Source organism: Monodon monoceros, unplaced genomic scaffold (assembly GCF_005190385.1).
Source record: "Monodon monoceros isolate NGI ecotype Baffin Bay Population unplaced genomic scaffold, NGI_Narwhal_1 Super_Scaffold_16, whole genome shotgun sequence".
Lineage (NCBI taxonomy): Eukaryota > Metazoa > Chordata > Mammalia > Artiodactyla > Monodontidae > Monodon > Monodon monoceros.
Window position 1 is genome coordinate 56629768 of NW_021703772.1, and position 23683 is coordinate 56653450.

The window sequence follows — 23683 nt, forward strand, 5'->3', positions numbered from 1 at the left end:
ACACAAGAGAAGGAAAAGACCTATAATAACGAACCCAAAACAATATAGAAAATGGGAATAGGAACATACATATCGATAATTACCTTAAACGTAAATGGACTAAATGCTCCCACCAAAAGACACAGATTGGCTGAATGGATACAAAAACAAGACCCTTATATATGCTGTCTACAAGAGACCCACTTCAGACCTAGAGACACATACAGACTGAAAGTAAGGGGATGGAAAAAGATATTCCATGCAAATGGAAACCAAAAGAAAGCTGGAGTAGCAATTCTCATATCAGACAAAATAGACTTTAAAATAAGGACTATTAAAAGAGACAAAGAAGGACACTACATAATGATCAAGGGATCGATCCAAGAAGAAGATATAACAATTGTAAATATTTATGCACCCAACATAGGAGCACCTCAATACATAAGGCAAATACTAACAGCCATAAAAGGGGAGATCGACAGTAACACATTCATAGTAGGGGACTTTAACACCCCACTTTCACCCATGGACAGATCATCCAAAATGAAAATAAATAAGGAAACACAAGCTTTAAATGATACATTAAACAACATGGACTTAATTGATATTTATAGGACACTCCATCCAAAAACAACAGAATACACATTTTTCTCAAGTGCTCATGGAACATTCTCCAGGATAGATCATATCTTGGGTCACAAATCAAGCTTTGGTAAATTTAAGAAAATTGAAATTGTATCAAGTATCTTTTCTGACCACAACGCCATGAGACTAGATATCAATTACAGGAAAAGATCTGTAAAAAATACAAACACATGGAGGCTAAACAATACACTACTTAATAATGAAGTGATCACTGAAGAAATCAAAGAGGAAATTAAAAAATACCTAGAAACAAATGACAATGGAGACACAACAACCCAAAACCTATGGGATGCAGCAAAAGCAGTTCTAAGGGGGAAGTTTATAGCAATACAAGCCCACCTTAAGAAGCAGGAAACATCTCGAATAAACAACCTAACCTTGCACCTCAAGCAATTAGAGAAAGAAGAACAAAAAAACCCCAAAGCTAGCAGAAAGAAATGAAAAAGAAATGAAGGAAACGATAGCAAAGATCAATAAAACTAAAAGCTGGTTCTTTGAGAAGATTAAAAAAATTGATAAACCACTAGCCAGACTCATCAAGAAAAAAAGGGAGAAGACTCAAATCAATAGAATTAGAAATGAAAAAGGAGAAGTAACAACTGACACTGCAGAAATAAAAAAAATCATGAGAGATTACTACAAGCAACTCTATGCCAATAAAATGGACAATCTGGAAGAAATGGAAAAATTCTTAGAAATGCACAACCTGCCAAGACTGAATCAGGAAGAAATAGAAAATATGAACAGACCAATCACAAGCACTGAAATTGAAACTGTGATTAAAAATCTTCCAACAAACAAAAGCCCAGGACCAGATGGCTTCACAGGTGAATTCTATCAAACGTTTAGAGAAGAGCTAACACCTATCCTTCTCGAACTCTTCCAAAATATAGCAGAGGGAGGAACACTCCCAAATTCCTTCTACGAGGCCACCATCACCTTGATACCAAAACCAGACAAGGATGTCACAAAGAAAGAAAACTACAGGCCAATATCACTGATGAACATAGATGCAAAAATCCTCAACAAAATACTAGCAAACAGAATCCAACAGCACATTAAAAGGATCATACACCATGATCAAGTGGGGTTTATTCCAGGAATGCAAGGATTCTTCAATATACGCAAATCTATCAATGTGATAAACCATATTAACAAATTGAAGGAGAAAAACCATATGATCATCTCAATAGATGCAGAGAAAGCTTTCGACAAAATTCAACACCCATTTATGATAAAAACCCTGCAGAAAGTAGGCATAGAGGGAACTTTCCTCAACATAATAAAGGCCATATATGACAAGCCCACAGCAAACATCATCCTCAATGGTGAAAAACTGAAAGCATTTCCACTAAGATCAGGAACAAGACAAGGTTGCCCACTCTCACCACTCTTATTCAACATAGTTTTGGAAGTTTTAGCCACAGCAATCAGAGAAGAAAAGGAAATAAAAGGAATCCAAATCGGAAAAGAAGAAGTAAAGCTGTCACTGTTTGCAGATGACATGATACTATACATAGAGAATCCTAAAGATGCTACCAGAAAACTACTAGAGCTAATCAATGAATTTGGTAAAGTAGCAGGATACAAAATTAATGCACAGAAATCTCTGGCATTCCTATATACTAATGATGAAAAATCTGAAAGTGAAATCAAGAAAACACTCCCATTTACCATTGCAACAAAAAGAATAAAATATCTAGGAATAAACCTACCTAAGCAGACGAAAGACCTGTATGCAGAAAATTATAAGACACTGATGAAAGAAATTAAAGATGATACAAATAGATGGAGAGATATACCATGTTCTTGGATGGGAAGAATCAACATTGTGAAAATGACTCTACTACCCAAAGCAATCTACAGATTCAATGCAATCCCTATCAAACTACCACTGGCATTTTTCACAGAACTAGAACAAAAAATTTCGCAATTTGTATGGAAACACAAAAGACCCCGAATAGCCAAAGCAATCTTGAGAACGAAAAAAGGAGCTGGAGGAATCAGGCTCCCTGACTTCAGACTATACTACAAAGCTACAGTAATCAAGACAGTATGGTACTGGCACAAAAACAGAAATATAGATCAATGGAACAGGATAGAAAGCCCAGAGATAAACCCACGCACATATGGACACCTTATCTTTGATAAAGGTGGCAGGAATGTACAGTGGAGAAAGGACAGCCTCTTCAATAAATGGTGCTGGGAAAACTGGACAGGTACATGTAAAAGTATGAGATTAGATCACTCCCTAACACCATACACGAAAATAAGCTCAAAATGGATTAAAGACCTAAATGTAAGGCCAGAAACTATCAAACTCGTAGAGGAAAACATAGGCAGAACACTCTATGACATAAATCACAGCAAGATCCTTTCTGACCCACCTCCTAGAGTAATGGAAATAAAAACAAAAATAAACAAATGGGACCTAATGAAACTCAAAAGCTTTTGCACAGCAAAGGAAACCATAATCAAGACCAAAAGACAACCCTCAGAATGGGAGAAAATATTTGCAAATGAAGCAACTGACAAAGGATTAATCTCCAAAATTTACAAGCAGCTCATGCAGCTCAATAACAAAAAAACAAACAACCCAATCCAACAATGGGCAGAAGACCTAAACAGACATTTCTCCAAAGAATATATACAGAATGCCAACAAACACATGAAAGAATGCTCAACATCATTAATCATTAGAGAAATGGAAATCAAAACTACAATGAGATATCATCTCACACCAGTCAGAATGGCCATCATCAAAAAATCTAGAAACAATAAATGCTGGAGAGGGTGTGGAGAAAAGGGAACACTCTTGCACTGCTGGTGGGAATGTGAATTGGTTCAGCCACTATGGAGAACAGTATGGAGGTTCCTTAAAAAACTACAAATAGAATTACCATATGACCCAGAAATCCCACTACTGGGCATATACCCTGAGAAAACCAAAATTCAAAAAGAGTCATGTACCAAAATGTTCATTGCAGCTCTATTTACAATAGCCCGGAGATGGAAACAACCTAAGCGCCCATCATCGGATGAATGGATAAAGAAGATGTTGCACATATATACAATGGAATATTACTCAGCCTTAAAAAGAAATGAAATTGAGCTATTTGTAATGAGATGGATAGACCTAGAGTCTGTCATACAGAGTGAAGTAAGTCAGAAAGAAAAAGACAAATACCGTATGCTAACACATATATATGGAATTTAAGGGGAAAAAAATGTCATGAAGAACCTAGGGGTAAGACAGGAATAAAGACGCAGACCTACTGGAGAACAGACTTGAGGATATGGGGAGGGGGAAGGGTGAGCTTTGACAGGGCGAGAGAGAGTCATGGACATATACACACTAACAAACGTAGTAAGGTAGATAGCTAGGGGGAAGCAGCCGCAAGGCACAGGGATATTAGCTCCGTGCTTTGTGACAGCCTGGAGGGGTGGGACAGGGAGAGTGGGAGGGAGGGAGACGCAAGAGGGAAGACATATGGGAACACATGTATATGTATAACTGATTCACTTTGTTATAAAGCAGAAACTAACACACCATTGTAAAACAATTATACCCCAATAAAGATGTTTAAAAAAAAAAACCAAAAAAAAAACATCCATACCATGGAATGCTACTCAGCAATAAAAAGGAATGGACTATTGACACACAACTTCAATGGATCTCAAAGGTATTATGCTGAGTTAGACAAGGCAATTTAAAGGGTTTTATATTGTTTGTTTCTGTTTATATGACATTCTCAAAAAGACATAACTATAGTGGTTTCCAGGGGTTGGGTGGGATGACCATAAAGAGACACCATGTGAAAAATTTGGGGAGTGGTGGAACTGTTCCGTATCCTGATTGTGGTGGTGGTTATATGAATTTATACATATGTTGCAATGCATTGAATTATGCAATTTTACTGGATGGTAATTTTTAAAATAAGACTTTCAAAATTTAAAAAAAAGTTGATCCTAAAACTGACATTGAAGGGCAAAGGTCCAACTTCAATTTATGAAGATAAAGAATAAAATGGGGGATTTGCATTATCACATATCAAAATTTGATATAAACTATAGTAATTAAGAGAACTTGATTTTGATGCAAAGTAGGATAGCCATACATGGAATAGACCAATATAATAGAGTCATCATAAATTATCTCCAAAAAACTCTGTATAGAACACAGAAGCCAGGTAGACAGAGTTTAGTTTTTTGTAGAACAATTCTTCAAGCTAACCAGTTCTTGAAGAACTTGACTTTTTTTCTTTTACTTAAGTTTTATATAGGAGTGCTATGCAGTTGAAAATTATACCTTTCTCAACATATCTGCTGTCAGTTTCCCATTGTCTTTCTCCACAAATTTCAACAAAAAGTAAACTGAATGTGCTTAGGAATTTCATAAAGTGTTCTTTGTGGTATTACCTTTAACATCTCATTTAAGGTCTCCACTCAGTTGGTAAAGTAGGCAAGAACTTACAAGGGGAACACTAAAATAAATACATGGAAATATTTTAACATCATACAATGGGTATAGTTTCCAGTTACCTGCTCTATGACACTGAGATCTACCATAACCATACTGGTTCACAAGACTGTGTCCACTGGACTGATTAAAATACAGAAAGTAAACTAGTCACAAGGCTTTAGGAGTCACTTCCCATGGAAAAAAAAGTAAGGCCTTATTTTGGAGTCCCATGAATGAGAGGACTATAAGACTGAAGCCTGACTTATACATAAGGATTGGGAAGGATGTCCTGTATAAACTAGGCACAAAAATCTCAAATCATGAAGGAAAAGATTGATCATCACTGACTATATAAAAATTGAGAACTTCTGTACATTAGAATACACCATAAAGGGAGTGAAAAGACAAACAACAAGCTAGGAGATATTTGTAACCCTTATAACCAAGTAGGCATTAATATCTATAATACAAATAGGACTCCCATAAATCATAAGAATAGGCAAACAACCCAACAGAAAAATAGGCAAAGCCACTAGGAAGAGTCATTTCAAAAAAAAAAAAAAAATGGAAGAAGAAAATGGCCAATAAGTATAAATATGTACTCAGTTCATTGGTAATCTGGAAAATACTAACTAAAGCCCAAATGGAAAAAAGAAATGTCCAATAATTCCAAATATCTGCAAAGTGGTAGATAAGTGTAAGTGTGTAAACTGGCACAAACATTTAGGAAAGCAATTTGGAATTACCTAGTGAAAGACACATACCTGACAACCCAGCAATTACACTCCTAAGTATATACCCTGGAAAAATTCTTACACATTTATATCAGGACATATGTACAGAATTGTTCATAAGCAGCATTTTTTATAACAGCAAAATTTCGTACACAGCCAAAGTGCCCACTGACAACAGAACAGAGAAATAAAGTGTTGTATTTGCATATAAAAGAATACTATGTAATTAACCACTGCTAGGTGCAACAAAATGAATGAAAATTTTAAACGCAATATTGTGTGAAAGAAGAAAAACACAGCAGAATGCATATAGTATGATTCCATTTATAGAAATATCAAAAGTAAAAAATTAAATCGTGGGAATAATTAACACAAAATTCAGGATAGTGGGAACCTCCAGTGGTAGAGCAAGGAGTTGGGATTAGATGAAAATAGTGTCAAATAGAGGTTTTAAGATACCAGTAATGTTCTATTTTTTAACCTAGGTGTGGATATAATCTACATAACAACAAAATATTTTTAAGAACATGTTTATATATTACATCTTCAAAAGCAGACTTACATGAACTTTTGGGCAACATATATTATAAAGTAAATAAAGCATATAAAAAAGAATGGGAGTACAGACCGCCCTGACTTGGTAACTGTTGAAGTGAGGTAGTGGTTCATACGTACATGGGAGTTCTTTTTATTTTCTCTTCTTTTTCTATGTTTGAAATTTTCCATAATAAAAATGCTTTAAATAGTCAGCACTTAAAATTCTTAATGAGCATTTCTTGCCTCAAGAGTAAAAAACAGATGGCAGAGTAGAAGGACATGTGCTCACGCCCTCTTGTGAGAGCACTGGAATCACAACTAACTGCTGAACAATCATCGACAGGAAGACACTGGAGCTCACCAAAAAAATAACCCACATCCAAAGACAAAGGAGAAGCCGCAATAAGATAGTAGGAGAGGCGCAATCACAATAAAATCAAATCCCATAACCACTGGGTGGGTGACTCACAAACTGGAGAACACTTATACCACAGAAGTCCACCCACTGGAATAAAGGTTCTGAGCCCCATGTCAGGCTTCCCAACCTGGGGGTCTGGCGATAGGAGGAGGAATTCCAAGAGAATCAGATTTTGAAGGCTAGCAGGATTTGATTGCAGGACTTTGACAGGTCTGGGGGAAACAGAGACTCCACTCTAGGAGGGCACACACAAGGTAAGTGTGTGCAACAGGACCCAGGGGGAAGGAGCAATGACCCCATAGAAGACTGAACCAGACCTACCTGCTAGGGTTGGAGGGTCTCCTGCAGAGGTGGGGGATGGCTGTGCTCACCATGGGGACAAGGATACTGGCAGCAGAAATTCTAGGAAGTACTCCTTGGTATAACCGCTCCCAGAGTCAGCCATTAGCCCCACCAAAAGGCCTCTAGGTTCCAGTGCTGGGTAGCCTCAGGCCAAACAACCAACAGGGAGGGAACTCAGCTCCACCCCTCATCAGACAAGCTGATTAAAGTTTTACTGAGCTCTGCCCACCAGAGCAACACCCAGCTCTTCCCACCACCAGTCCCTCCCAACAGGAAGCTTGCAGAGCATCTTAGATAGCCTCATCCACCAGACGGCAGACAGCAGAAGAAGAACTACAATCCTGCAGCCTGTGGAACAAAAACCACATTCACAGAAAGACAAAATGAAAAGGCAGAGGACTATGTACCAGATGTAGGAACAAGATAAAACCCCAGAAAAACAACTAAATGAAGTGGAGATAGGCAAACTTCCAGAAAAACAATTCAGAATAATGATAGTGAGATGATCCAAGACCTCGGAAAAAATAATGGAGGCAAAGATCAAGAAGATACAAGAAATGTTAACAAAGCCCTAGAAGAATTAAAGAACAAACACCTAGAATAATTAAAGAACAAACAAACAGAGATGAACAATACAATAACTGAAATGAAAAATACACTAGGAAGAACCAATAGCAGGAGAACGGATAAGTGACCTGAAAGACAGAATGGTGGAATTCACTGCCACAGAACAGAATAAAGAAAAAAGAATGAAAATAAATGAAGACAGCCTATGAGACCTCTGGGATAACGTTAAAAGCACCAACATTTACATTATAAGGGTCCCAGAAGGAGAAGAGAGAGAAAGGACCTGAGAAAATATATGAACAGATTATAGTCGAAAACTTCCCTAACTGGGGGAAGGAAATAGTCACCAAGCCCAGGAATTACAGAGTCCCAGGCAGGATAAACCCAAGGAGAAACATGCTAAGACACTCAGTAATCAAACTGACAAAAATTAAAGACAAAGAAAAATTATTAAAAACAATAAGGGAAAACGACAAGTAACATACAAGGAAACTCCCATAAGGTTAACAGCTGATTTCTCAGCAGAAACTCTACAAGCCAGAAGGGAGTGGCACAATATATTTAAAGTGATGAAAGGGAAGAACCGAAAACCAAGATTACTCTACCCAGCAAGGATCTCATTCAGATGTGACAGAGAAATCAAAAGCTTTACAGACAAGCAAACGCTAAGAGAACTCAACACCACCAAACCAGCTCTACAACAAATGCTAAAGGAACTTCTCTAAGTGGGAAACACAAGAGAAGAAAAGGATCTACAAAAATGAACACAAAACAATTAAGAAAATGGTAACAGGAATATACATATCGATAAGTACCTTATATGTGAATGGATTAAATGCTCCAACCAAAAGACACAGGCTCACTGAATGGATACAAAAACAAGACCCAGGGCTTCCCTGGTGGCGCAGTGGTTGACAGTCCGCCTGCTGATGCAGGGGACACGGGTTCATGCCCCAGTTCAGGAAGATCCCACATGCCGTGGAGCAGCTAGGCCTGTGAGCCATGGCTGCTGAGCCTGTGCGTCCGGAGCCTGTGCTCCGCAACGGGAGAGGCCACAACAGTGAGAGGCCCGCGTACCGCAAAAAAAAAAAAAAACAAAAACAAGACCCATATATATGCTGTTTACAAGAGACCCACTTCAGACCTAGAGACAGATACAGACTGAAACTGTAGGGGATGGAGAAAGATATTCAATGCAAATGGAAATCAAAAGAAAGTTGGAGTAGCCATACTCTTAAGAGATAAAATAGACTTTAAAATCATGTTACAAGAGACAAGGAAGGACACTACATAATGATCAAGGGATCAATCCAAGAAGAAGATATAACAATTATATATATATATGCACCCAACACAGGAGTACCTCAATCCATAAGGCAAATGCTAACAGCTCTAAAAGAGGAAATTGCCAGTAACACAATAATAGTGGGGGACTTTAACACCTCACTTACATCAATGGACAGATCATCCAGACAGAAAATTAATAAGAAAACACACGCTTTAAATGTCACATAGACCAGATAGATTTAATTGATATTTACAGGACACTGCATCCGAAAACAGCAGATTACACTTTCTTCTCAAGGGCACACGGAACATTCTCCAGGATAGATCACATCTTGGATCACAAATCAAGCCTCAGTAAATTTTTAAAAATTGAACATATCAAGCATCTTTTCCTACCACAATGCTATGAGATTAGAAATCAATTACAGGGAAAAAAACGTAAAAAACACAAACACATGGAGGCTAAACTATACGTTACTAAATAACCAAGAGATCACTGAAGAAATCAAAGAGGAAATAAAAAAATACCTAGAGACAAATGACAACGAAATATGACAATCCAAAACCTATGGGATGCAGCAAAAGCAGTTCTATGAGGAAAGTTTATAGCAATACAATCCTACCTCAAGAAACAAGAAAAATCTCAAATAAACAATCTAACCTTACACCTAAAGGAACTAGAGAAAGAAGAACAAACAAAACCCAAAGTTAGTAGAAGGAAAGAAATCATAAAGATCAGAGCAGAAATAAATGAAATAAAAACAAAACAATAGCAAAGATCAATAAAACTAAAAGCTGGTTCTTTGAGAAGATAAACAAAATTGATAAACCTTTAGCCAGACACATCAAGAAAAAGAGGGAGAGGACTCAAATGAATAAAATTAGAAAAGAAAAAGGAAGAGTAACAATGGACACCGCAGAAATACAAAGCATCCTAAAAGACTACTACAAGCAACTCTATGCCAATAAAATGGACAACCTGGAAGAAATGGACAAATTCTTAGAAAGGTTTAACCTTCCAAGACTGAACCAGGAAGAAACAGAAAATATGAACAGACTAATCACACATAATGAAACTGTGATTTAAAATCTTCCGACAAACAAAAGTCCAGGACCAGATGGCTTCACAGGTGAATTCTATCAAACATTCAGAGAAGAGCTAACACCCATCCTTCTCAAATTCTTCCAAAAAATTGCAGAGGAAGGAACACTCCCAAACTCATTCTACAAGGCCACCATCACCCTGATACCAAAACCAGACAGAGATACTACAAAAAAAATTACAGACCAATATCACTGATGAATATAGATGCAAAAATCCTCAACAAAACACTAGCAAACAGAATCCAACAACACATTAAAAGGATCGCTGACCATGATCAAGTGGGATTTACCCTAGGGATGCAAGGATTCTTCAATATATGCAAATCAATCAATGTGATACACCATATTAACTAATTGAAGAATAAAAACCATATGATCACCTCAATAGATGCAGAAAAAGCTTTTGACAAAATTCAACACCCATTTATGATAAAAACTCTCCAGAAAGTGGGCAGAGAGGGAAGCTACCTCAACATAATAAAGGCCATATATGACAAACCCACAGAAAACATCATTCTCAATGGTTAAAAACTGAAATTATTTCCTCTAAGATCAGGAACAAGACAAGGTTGTCCACTCTCACCACTATCATTCAACATAGTTTTGGAAGTCCTAGCCACGGCAATCAGAGAAGAAATAGAAATAAAAGGAATACAAACTGGAAAAGAAGAAGTAAAACTGTCACTTGTGCAGATGACATGATACTATACATAGATAATCCTAAAGATGCCGCCAGAAAACTACTAGAGCTAATCAATGAATTTGGTAAAGTTGCAGGATAAAAACTTAATGCACAGAAATCTCTTGCATTCCTATACACTAACAACGAAAAGATCGAAAAGAGAAATTAAGGAAACAATCCCATTCACCATTGCAACAAAAAGAATAAAATACCTAGGAATAGACCTACCTAAGGAGGTAAAAGACCTATACTCAGAAAACTATAAGACACTGATGAAAGAAATCAAAGATGACATGAACAGATGGAGAGATATACCATGTTCATGGATTGGAAGAATCAATATTCTGAAAATGACTATACTACCCAAAGCAATCTACAGATTCAATGCAACCCCTATCAAATTACCAATGGCATTTTTTACAGAACTAGAACAAAAAATCTTAAAATTTGTATGGAGACACAAAAGACCCTGAATAGCCAAAGCAATCTTGAGGGGAAAAAAACGGAACTGGATGAATCAGACTCCCTGACTTCAGACTTACTACAAAGCTACAGTAATCAAGACAATATGGTACTGGCACAAAAACAGAAATACAGATAAATGGAACAGGACAGAAGGCCCAGAGATAAACCCACATACGTATAGTCAACTAATGTATGACAAAGGAGGCAAGGATATACAATGAAGACAGCCCCTTCAATAACAGGGAAAACTGGACAGCTACATAAAAAAGAATAAAATTAGAACACTCCCTAACACCATAACACAAAAATAAACTCAAAATGGATTATAAAGACCTAAATGTAAGACTGGACACCATAAAACTCTTAGTGGAAAACATAGGAAGAACACTCTTCGACATAAATCACAGCAAGATCTTTTTTGCCCCACCTCCTAGAGTAATGGAAATAAAAACAAAAATAAACAAATGGGACCTAATGAAACTGAAAAGCTTTTGCACAGCAAAGGAAACTATAACCAAGACGAAAAGACAACCCTCAGAATGGGAGAAAATATTCGCAAACAAATCAACGGACAAAGGATTAATCTCCAAAATATATAAATGGCTGACGCAGCTCAATATTAAAAAAAAACAAACAACCCAATCAAAAAATGGGCAGAAGACCTAAATAGACATCTATCCAAAGAAGAGATACAGATGGTCAAGAGGCACATGAAAAGCTGCTCAACATCACTATTAGAGAAATGCAAATCAAAACTACAATGAGGTATCACCTCACACTGGTTAGAATGGGCATCATCCAAAAATCTACAAACAACAAATGCTGGAGAGGGTGTGGAGAAAAGGGAACCCTCTTGCACTGTTGGTGGGAATGTAAATTGATACAGCCACTATGGAGAACAGGATGGAGGTTCCTTAAAAAACTAAAAATAAAATTACCATATGACCCAGCAATCCCACTACTGGGCATATACCCAGAGAAAACCATAATTCAAAAAGACACATGCACTCCAATGTTCATTGCAGCACTATTTACAACAGCCAGGACATGGAAGCAACCTAAATACCCATCGACAGATGAATGGATAAAGAAGATGTGGCACATATATAAAATGGAATATTACTCAGCCATAAATAAGAAAACTGGGTCATTTGTAGAGATGTGGATGGACCTAGAGACTCATAGAGAGTGAAGTCAGAAAGAGAAATACAAATATATATTAACGCATATATGTGGAATCTAGAAAAATGGTACAGATGAACCCATTTGCAAAGCAGAAATAGAGACACAGATGTAGAGAACAAACGTATGGACAGGAAGGGGGGAAAACGGGGGGAGGGGTGGTGGGATGAATTGGGAGATTGGGATTGACATATATACACTAATATGTATAAAATAGATAAGAACCTGCTATATAAAAAATAAATAAAATTCAAAAAATAAAAAGCAACTCAGATTTCCCATTTTAGAATGTAGAATGGTAAAAAGAGCATTGCTCCCCCCCTTACAGTAATGATGAACACCATACAATCTGCAAATTCACCCTGGTTCTTGAACCCAGCAGAGAGTTGAGGTTGCAGGGCCAACTAACCCAAAATCTAAGGAGAAACGGGACATAAGCACTTGCTTACCTGAGACAGACACTACTGGACAACAGCAAGAACTTAGCTAATATTTTAAATTAATGGCTAAAGGCTGAGTGTGAGCTAACAAAAGCCTATCAAAACCCTGGAGGCCACAAACGAAAAGAGGAATTCACATTTACTCACAGGGTCTTCTCGAAGGAACTCACAGGAAGTTCACCAAAAAAAAAAAAAAAACAAAAAAAAACCCAAACGGGAGACATGGTGGCAATCTGAGAAAGTGTCCCGTGTGGTTCCCTGGAGAGGAGAATAGCAGCAATTACAGGAAAGGCACAAAACCCCCACCTGGATCCTTCTTCCCTATTTCTCACATGAAACAAATATATCAACAAATCAGTTGTATATCCACATGCAAAAAACCTCCAGAAAACACTTAAGACTCTTACCTCACCCCATTAAAATTAACTCAATATGGATCACAGACTTAAATGATATAAGAGCTAAAACAATATAACTTCTAAAAGAAAACATGGAAGAAAATCTTTAGGACTTTGGATTAGGCAAAGATTTCTTAGACATAACAACAAAAGCATAATCCAGAAAGACTTGATAAACTGACTTCATCAAAATTAAAAATTTTTGCTCTCCCAAAGACACCATTGAGAAAACGAAAAGACAAGCCACAGACTGGGAGTAAAGCAGTATATACTATTTGAACACAGGCTCTGATTAAAGATATATATTGTAAACCATGGGTAATCACTATAAAAAAAATTAAGGTATAAATAATAAGCCAATAGTGGGGATAAAATGGCCTCATTTTAAAAACCACCTCAATCAATCCAAAAGAAAGAAGAAAGCATTAAAAGAAACATAGAATAAAAGCAAATAGAAAATATCTGGCACGATGATATATTTTAACCCATTTTCATCAATAATTACATTAAATGTTAACACCTTAAACAATTAAAAGAGAAACTGTCAGGTAATCCAAGATCCAATTCTAAGCTGTCTATAAGAAAAAAAAATTATTTTAAGTATGTAAGAAGGCTAAAAGAAAAATGATAAGATATATATAGACCTTGCAAACTTTAAAGGAAAATTGAGTAGCTATATCAAATAACTAAATTAACTGAAATAACTAAATTAATATCAGACAAATAACTTCAGAGCAAGAAATATTACCAGGAATAAAGAAGGACAGTATATATCAATGAAGGGATCAATTTTTCAAGAAGAAATAATAATCCCAAATATATATATACCTAACAAAATATCTTCAAAATGCATGAAGCAAACTGATAGAAATAAAAGGAGGGGAAAAAAAGCCATAATTCAACACTCCTCTCTCAGCAATGTAGAACAAGTAGGCAGAAAATTAATAAGGATATAAAAGACCTGAGCAACACTACCAATTAGATGAGCTTAACATATATAGAATTCTCCATACTATAACAGAAAAATGCACACTCTTTTCAATTACACATGGAACATTCACCAAGATAAACCATATACTGGACCATAATGCAAATATTAACAAATTTAAACGAACTGAAATATAAAATATGTTCTAGAAATACAACAGAATTAAACTAGAAATCAATAATAGATACCTGGGAAATCCTCAAGTATTTTCAAATTAAAGAATACACTTACAAATAGCCCATGGGTCAAAGAAGAAATCACAAGGGAATTAGAAAATATTTTGAACCAAATGAAAATAAAAGCATGGCATTTCAAAATTCCCTCCAAGCAGTGCTTTGAGGGAAATTTTTAGCATTGATCTTTACATTAGAAAGGAAAGCTTTGAATCAGTCTATGCTTCTATATTTAAAAACTATAAAATGTAGAGCAAGTTAAACTCAAAGCAAGAAGGAAGGAAATAATAATAAGGGTAGAGAAGAAAATGAGAATAACAAAACTACAGAGAAAAATCAATGAAACCAAAAGCTGGATTGGGGAGGGGGCTGATCAATAAAAATTGATAAACCTAGCACAGACTGACCAAGAAAAAGAGAAGATAAAAATTACAAATATGAAGAAGAAAAGAAGGGACATCACTACAGGTACTATAGAAAGGATAAAAATGGAATACCAAGAACAACTCTATGCCCATAAATTCAACAACTTAGAGAAAATAAATTCTTTGAAAGGCACATGCCAAAGCTCACTCAAGAAGAAACAGATGATCTGAATAGTCCTAAATTTATTAAGTAAATAAAAATGTTAAGCTTAAAATCTTCCAACAAAGAAACCTTCAGGCCTAGTTAGCTGCATCGGTAAATTCTACCAAACATTCAAGGAAGAAATAGTACCGAATCTAAACTCCAGAGTATAGAAGAGGAAGGAATACTTCCTAACTCATTTAATGAGACCAGCAATAACCTGATACCAAACCCAGAAAAAAGCATTACGAGAAAGCCAGAGACCAACATGCCACATAAATATGGAAACAAAAATCGTTAACAAAATACTAGGAAATCAAATCCAACAATATATAAAAAGAGTAATACATCATGACCATATGGGGTTTATCCCAGGAAACTAATGTTGATTCAACATTTGAAAACCAATTACATAACTCACCATTTCTATAGTCTAAAGGAAAAAAAATATATAATCACCTCAACAGATATGGAAAAAGCTTCTGATAAAATACACCATTCATTCATGATTTAAACACACACACACACAAACTCTGAGCAAACTAGAAACAGAAATTTTCTCAACCTGATAAAGCACAACTACAAAAACCTACAATTATACTTAATGGTGAAAGACTGAATACTTTCCTCCTGAGATCATGAATAAGGCAAAGACGTCCATTCTCACTACTCCTGTTCAACACTGTACTGGAAGTCCTACTGCAATATGGCAAAACAAGCAAGAGGCATACCGATTATAAAGTATTAAATAAAATTATTTCTATTCACAGAAAACAAGACTAAGTAGAAATACTCAGACTGGGAATTCCCTGGCAGTCGGTGGTTAGGACTCTGTGCTTTCACTGCTGAGGGCCCAGGTTCAATCTCTGGTCAGGGAACTAAGATTTCACAAGCCAGCGTGGCCAAAAAAATGGAGAAATACCCAGAGATTCTACTACAGTCTTATGACAAATTCAATTACCATAATTTGATAAAAATGTAAAAAAAAATGAAAAATAGAAATCCGATCCCAATTCTTAGGAACTTAAAAATAGATTAGGAAAATATTTCTATCGATCTAGATATAATCAAACTTTTTAATATTTCCTTTTGACTCAATGAAATTTACAAATTATCTCATAAGAAGCAACTGGTTGTAATACTTTAAAACAAGAAAGTAAAATAAGTGCAAAAAATTATATCACCTTAAATTTTACTTTAGAATGTAGTATCTTGAAATATCTCAATGTACAACTGCTTTTTACCCATTCTCACTAAACGACAATCATAAACAGTAAGAAAACTACTTGTTATTCATCAAAAAAGTATCAAAATATATTAGTCTCTTAGATTGACATATTTTATAATTTCTCCTTTTCCTGGATTTAGGGTTCCAAATGAATTAATACAGTATCTACTCATCCAACATTCAAATCAATTAAAAAAGTAACAAGTTGGGCTTCTAAAGGGTTTTATAGAAAATAGAGTTGACCCTCCATATCTGCAATTTCCACATCGGCAGATTCAACCGTGTACCTAAAATATTAAAAAAAAAAAAAAAGACCCAGGAAGTTCCAAAAAAGCAAAACTTGAATTTGCCTCGCACCAGCAACTATTTACATTGTGTTTACAACTATTTACATGGCATTTACAAGTCATCTAGAGATGATTTAAAGTATATGGGAGAATGTCTGTAGGTTATTGCAAATACTGTACCATTTTATATGAGGGACTTAAGCATCCAAAGATTTTGATATTTGTGGGAGGTCCTGGATGACTGTAGTTATTTTAAACCCAACAATGTACATCATTCAGAAGTCATCAAATGACAGGGTAGACTATACCCATCTTGATTTAAAGTTTCTCACTACTTATGACTTAAATTTTAATTTAAATAAGGAATCATGCTACTTACTTTAAAATTCAGTACACACCTAAGTGTTTTGGCAGCAAAACCTTTAACTCTTTGGTCAGCAAACTAGCTTTTCAGTGGTAATTTTTAGCTACTGTGACTTGGTTTGATGGACCCAAATTTAAAAGATAAAAGCAGGTATTAAATAACCATAACTGAATGTCAAGTTTTCTACTTTTTAAGACATTCTGTTTTGAGGGTGATTCACTCAACACTAGAGAAAAACAAGACCTCTATCAAAGAGATCCACAGTCAGTAAGTCTTAAATAAGAGTAAATATCTCAACTTGGAATAAACAACCATTGTCTGCCAAAGTTTCTCATATTAAGATAATACAGCCAGCTGTAATGATTAAGATTAAAATATCAGAGCCCATGTTGTTGTAATATCTTTATATCCAAAAAGCTCGAAGAAAAAAGTCTAGATTTTATATACTGAGTACAGAAGGTACTTGTTCTATGAAATGAACGTTATGGCATTTTTTTTTTTCTTTTGCGGTACGCGGGCCTCTCACTGTTGTGACCTCTCCCATTGCGGAGCACAGGCTCCGGACGCGCAGGCTCAGCGGCCATGGCTCACGGGCCCAGCTGCTCCGCGGCATGTGGGATCTTCCCGGACCAGGGTATGAGTCCGTGTCCCCTGCATCGGCAGGCGGACTCTCAACCACTGTGCCACCAGGGAAGCCCTATGGCATTATGAAACGAGCATCATTCAGTATAAAACAAGCATACAAAAATACATACCAAAAAAAAAAAAACTGTCATAAAAATTGTACAAAAGCACAGGTAACTTGGAATTTTTTATTTTAATAATAAAACAAATTACAAAATTAGTTCAGGAAAATAATAAATAGCACTATAGTCAAAAGGGAGCACCCAAAGTTTATGTGGGACTTGGGCTAAGGAGAACCTAATACATCCCTTATAAGGTATAAATCTATAATCTTAAAAAAAAAAAAAATGTAGTGTTCTTTAAAAGCCAAACAGATGCCAGACGCCTAGGTTTGAATTCCAACTCTACCATTTACTAACCCTATGACCTTGGGCAAGGTATTACCCATTTTGTGTCTCCATTTCCTCTTCTGTGAACTGGGAATAATAACCTTCATAGTTTTTGTAAGGATTAAATGCGTTAAAATGTCTGGTACATAAAAAGGAATATAGAAGTACTACTATTCTAGACATTTTCAAGAAATTACTTGTACATCTGACTTTTATAGCATCCCTAGCTTTACATAAAATATTAGAAAAATTGAAAGAAATACAGCATATAATCTTTTATGCTTATGTATAAATTGATACCTCTGTGAAATCTATCCTCCCTTCCCCACAAAAGGAATAAAACAGCATTATTAAAATATTATTTTCTCCAAAAAGAAGTTTCAAAAAAATAAGGTCCTTGAAACTTATCCCTTTATCAAATGTAAATTATAGCTGCTCTGATAAAATGTTATTAAGTTCAATAAAGTTTAGATAAGAAAAATGCTCTTAAATGGTAATCTGTTCCAGGATTTAATCACTTTGTAATCATGCGCATTTTCTAAGTGCTCACTGTTAAGAACATTCTTCCCATGACCAGGTTTACCATGCATTACATCTAGCAAAGTAATCTTGGGAGTATGGAATACAAATTATTGCCTTAGAAAAGACACTGTTTATTCCATGTATAAAGCTCAGAGAGTAGCTTTCAGAAAGATGGAAAGAAAGTAAATACACCGGCCACACAGTTGTTTGAGCTTTATTTTTATATGCATACATGTGTCAAAGAAACCAAAAATTTCAAGATATAGAGTACAACATATCAAATGAAATCATTCAAAATTATGTTAATGTATACACAAATAGCAGTATAAGGTATACGATACATTACGTAATTTGTTTTGAGGTTGTGAAAAGCAGTATTTTTGGTTTTAAAATTCTGATACCATTATCTATTACATCATTCAAGTAACATATATTTCAAAAGTTAAACTTTTTAAAAATAATAACTAAATTAACACATAACTCTAAGACAATCTGATGGATGAGCTGACTTTACCAAAATAATGTTGTTCGATTCTTCTACAGAAAGCAAGGAGGTTGCTATAGTTTTTCACCTTCTCAGAAAGTTCATCGTTGGTCAACTGTGTGGTAAGAATGGTGTACAGATGGCCAAATACCAGTGCATCTAGTTCAGTAGGCCTAAGACAAAAGCAGAAATGAGAGTAACATGAACAGTGTTTAACTTGTATGGTAGACTATATACTATTATTTTAAACACTTTATTCATCTATTTAAAAGAAAAAAAGTCATGTAAGCAATAAATCCTACCCCAACTTGATAGAATTTATTCTATTTTATTGGAGTTTCTGTTATAAGATATGAAAGAAAAAAAGATCTTTTAAACTACGATTTGCTAGTTGTGTGACTTGCTTTTTTAAATAGCATCATTTAAATGTGTTAAAATAATATTGGTGTAAAAAAAAAAGAATGTCATACAAATGGAATTATATAGTATGTAACCTTAAAATAATAATAATATTGGTGTAAATGATCATATTCATTTTATTCATTAATTTATTCACTGAATATATACAACGGGTCTCCAGTGTGCCAGGAACTATGCCAGATGCTAAAGATATAAAAGCAAGAAAGATATTCTAAGACATGGACACAAAACATAAATTACCACAACACAATTTAGTAAGTGCTTTTGTAGATGCATAACCAAAATGCTGTTAAAGCAGAGAATTTCACTGTGGTGCTAGGAAAACAGAATGATACCTGATTACCTGATCATCATATTACAACATGATTTAATTTTAATTTTACCATTTTAAAAGTAAACTTAGATTTCTGAAGGAGATGTAAGAATGGCTTCAACAAAATTTTTTCTATGTTTTCTTTCCCTTTAATTATATATTACTAACAAAAAGATGAAATTTATCTACCTTGCTACTAACGGTCTATAAATGGGACATCACCAATCTATATTACATTAAAATAATTACAGTAGACCCTTGAACAACACTGGTTTGAGGGCTTCCCTGGTGGCGCAGCGGTTAAGAATCCACCTGCCAATGCAGGGGACAAGTGTTCGAGCCCTTGTCTGGGAGGATCTCACATGCCGCGGAGCAACTAAGCCCGTGAGCCACAACTAAGCCCATGCACCACACCTCTCTGAGCCTGTGCTCTAGAGCCCTGAGCCACAACTGCTGAGCCCGTGCTCCGCAGCAAGAGAAGCCACTGCAATGAGAAGCCCGTGCACTGCAACAAAGAGTAGCCCCCACTCGCTGCAACTAGAGAAAGCCCGTGCGTAGCGACAAAGACCCAACGCAGCCAAAAATTAATTAATTAATTAAAAAAAATACTGGTTTGAACTGTGAAGGTCCACTTACACGCAGGTTTTTTTTCAATAAATACGTACTACAATACTACACAATCCAGGGTTGACTGAATCTGCAGATGTAGAACCACAGATGCAGAGGTCTGACTGTAAAGTTATACATGGATTTTCAGCTGCAGCAAAGGGTCAGCACCCTGAGCCCCCTCATTGTACTGTACTAGTACAATATTACTAAAAGGAGAAAATACCATCATTATTATGAACTAATTATTGCTGTCAGCCCTACAGTGAAAAAGTTACTGAGAAAACATATTAGTCGACCTAAACTGTAAAAATATGTTGCAGTAATCCGGTTTGGCAAAACAGATTTGGGGGTCCGTCAAATCCTAATTCTGTCACTTACTAGCTATGTGGCCTTGATTGCCACTGATGAATGACTTCTTTTAATAGTTGCATGGCTTTGTATCTCTTCATGCCACTAATTCCTAAATTATTTATCTCCAATCTGAATCTCTCCCCTAAAGTCCAGAATCATACATTCAAAGGCCTATATAACAATTCCACTTGAATGTTGAATAAGCATCTCAAACCTGCTTGTCCCCTCATCTTCCCAAAATAAAAGTCACCACTACCCACCACCTGTTCAAGCCAAAAATCTGAGTTACTCTTCAGTCCTCTCTTTCTCTTACCCTCCCATATCCATTAGCAAGCCTGGTGAGACACAACCACCAAAATATGTCCTGAATGCCACCACTTATCTATCTCCTCCAAGCATAAAACATTGGAATGAATTTCCACTCCACTTACACTAACATGCCAAACTCCTTATCCAAAACATACAAATCTTAGAAGATCTGGCTCCTGTTTACCTCTTCAGCCTCATCTCCTACCACTCTCTACACACAACCATAAATGGTTTTGCTTCTTCCATTTGAACATGAACTCTAGCCAATCTTAGGGCCTTGACCCAACTATTACTGCTGCCTGGAACACCCTGCCCTTGACTTCATACTGCTGGCTCCTCCTTGTTTTTCAGAATACAACTTAAATATCACATCTTAGTTTGAGTGGTCAGCGTCCCCTGACCACTCAAACTAAAGAGGACATATAGCTGCTTATTGTGATGTGATTCTATTTTAATTCTCTATATGGCACTTAAAACTATCTAATATTTGTTGTTAACTGTCTATCTCTTTCTACCAGGACATAGTCTACTTGTTTCCTGCTGTGTCCCCAACACCTGCAACAATGCTTGGCCCAAAGTAGGTTCTCAATAAATATGTGTTTAATGAATCGATAAAAAGGTGAAGTACTTCTCATACCATACTATAACTGTTTACTTAATGTTTCCCCCATTATACTCTAAGTTCTCTAAAGATAACACTGCATATATCTTTATAACCCCAGTTCTTAGCAAAGTATCTAAGGAACTGAATGGTTATTTGCTGAATGAATACACGAAAGAGAAAGAAAGCATCCTGCCTAAGTTGTATAGGATATTTAATTTTTCAATAGTAGTTATTCACATTCTTCCAAAGCCTTCCCTCTTTTGACACATTCATGAAGTATTAATCAAAGTCAAATGTGCAATTTATGGCCATGTTTAAGAGGGTAGTCAATAGGATAGTTTAAAAAAATCACAAGTGTCCTGGGACTTAATAGCACCATGATCCTAGCATTACAGATGAAGAATCAATAACAAATGGATACCTGAAAAAACCCAAGGATGTAGAAGGTGGATAAATATTGAGCTGAGGCACTTTGTGAGAAGTAATATAAACACCAACTCTTCCAGATCCCTAAACATATTTCTTAAAACGTGTATCTTACCAATTTAGGTTTTATTTTCCTAATCCTTATTTAGGATTAACTACCCTCTGCTTCTTGTACTAGAGCCTAAAAAAAGGTGAATATATTCTCTGATGCAACTTCCAGTAGGGTAGATGGGCATCTTTTATCAATAAGGGAAGGCTCTGAATGAGCTCAGATATGAAGGTATGTTCAAACCAGAGTAGTCTAGAAGTACCCCTGAAGTGGTCAAAATATTATTTGCTTCAAATATACATCCACATAACTCAAAAGGTGCTGAATTATGTAGGGTAATGAGCATACAAAAACTGATCTGATGTTACCTAAAGATAGCAACTTCGTGACAAATTACTTTTAGAACATCTAACAGGAAGTAGAATACACTATACTAAATCAAACAAAACACACACATAACTTAATGCATATTTTTTGTAATCCTTACAAATTTCAGCAACTACTTATATTAGTTGACTCTGACATATATGTTATCAATTCCCACAATTCTTTCTTTTTAAAAAGTAAACTGTGGGCTTCCCTGATGGCGCAGTGGTTAAGAATCCGCCTGCCAATGCAGGGGACACGGGTTCGAGCCCTGGTCCGGGAGGGTCCCACATGCCGTGGAGCAACTAAGCCCATGAGCCAGAACTACTGAGCCTGCGCTCTAAAGCCCATGAGGCACAACTACTGAGCCCGCATGCCACAACTACTGAAGCCCACGCGCCTAGAGCCCGTGCTCCACAACAAGAGAAACCACTGCAATGAGAAGCCCACGCACCGCAACAAAGAGTAGCCCCCGATCGCCCCAACTAGAGAAAGCCTGTGCGCAGCAACAAAGACCCAACACAGCCAAAAATATATTTAAAAAAAAAAAAAGTACACTGTGGTAATGGGGACACAACTGTATACCACTGCTAAAACTCACAGAACTATGCACATAAAAGCGTCAATTTTACTTTTTGTAAATTATGCCACGATAAACCTGACTTTTAAAAAAGGCAATAAGCTCAGAAAAATATTTGCAACTCCTGAGAGACAAGGACAAAAAATTACACTTTAGCCAATACTTCCACTGAATTGTTTAATCAAGCCAAGATTTCATGTACCTCCAGTTTTAATTACCTTTTCTATACAATATGGAGAGAAAACATAACATTTCCACCCTTCTGCTTACTAAGTAGTTTGGAGATTGTAATTTGGATATAGATAGCAACTCTCCTCCTAAGACCTTCAACAACTTTCACATTGTTGCCTTCTCATCTTGCATTATCATTCTTTCCACATTTCTGTTGGTTACCTACTATTCTTATTTTTTCCAGTTTTATTGACAAATAATTAACATACATCACTGTATAAGTTTAAGGTGTACAACATGATGGTTTGATTTACATAAGTATATAGTAAAATCGTTGCCACAATAGGTTCAGCTAACATCCACCGATTATCTACTATTCTTTCATTTGAATATCAAAATAAAAACGGTACCATAAAATGCGAATGTTTTCCTAACCTTTCCCACTAAAAATTTTTTTGTACTTATCTTTTCCTTCAATTATTATGGTTCCATATTTATTTCTCTCTTTCTGATACGTTTCACAGTCTAGTTTCAAAAACATTAATTTTGTCTGAATGTTCCCCAATTTTTCTTTCCCATTATACTATTAACTTGTCATTTCTTCATACTAACAGAAA

General features: G+C 35.9%; 1 protein-coding gene across 2 annotated transcripts in view; it reads right to left on the reverse strand.

Moving 5' to 3' along the window:
- Positions 1–17703: 17703 nt before the first annotated feature.
- Positions 17704–23683, reverse strand: part of MTX2 (metaxin 2) — a 64215-nt gene continuing 58235 nt past the window's right edge. The window contains exon 8 of one of the 2 annotated variants that reach the window (XM_029225825.1): positions 17704–19041. In XM_029225825.1, the coding sequence (XP_029081658.1) occupies positions 18867–19041 (175 nt within the window). In that variant the 3' untranslated portion in view covers positions 17704–18866. The remainder of the gene's footprint in view (positions 19042–23683) is intronic. The other variant, XM_029225824.1, reaches the window with a different exon arrangement.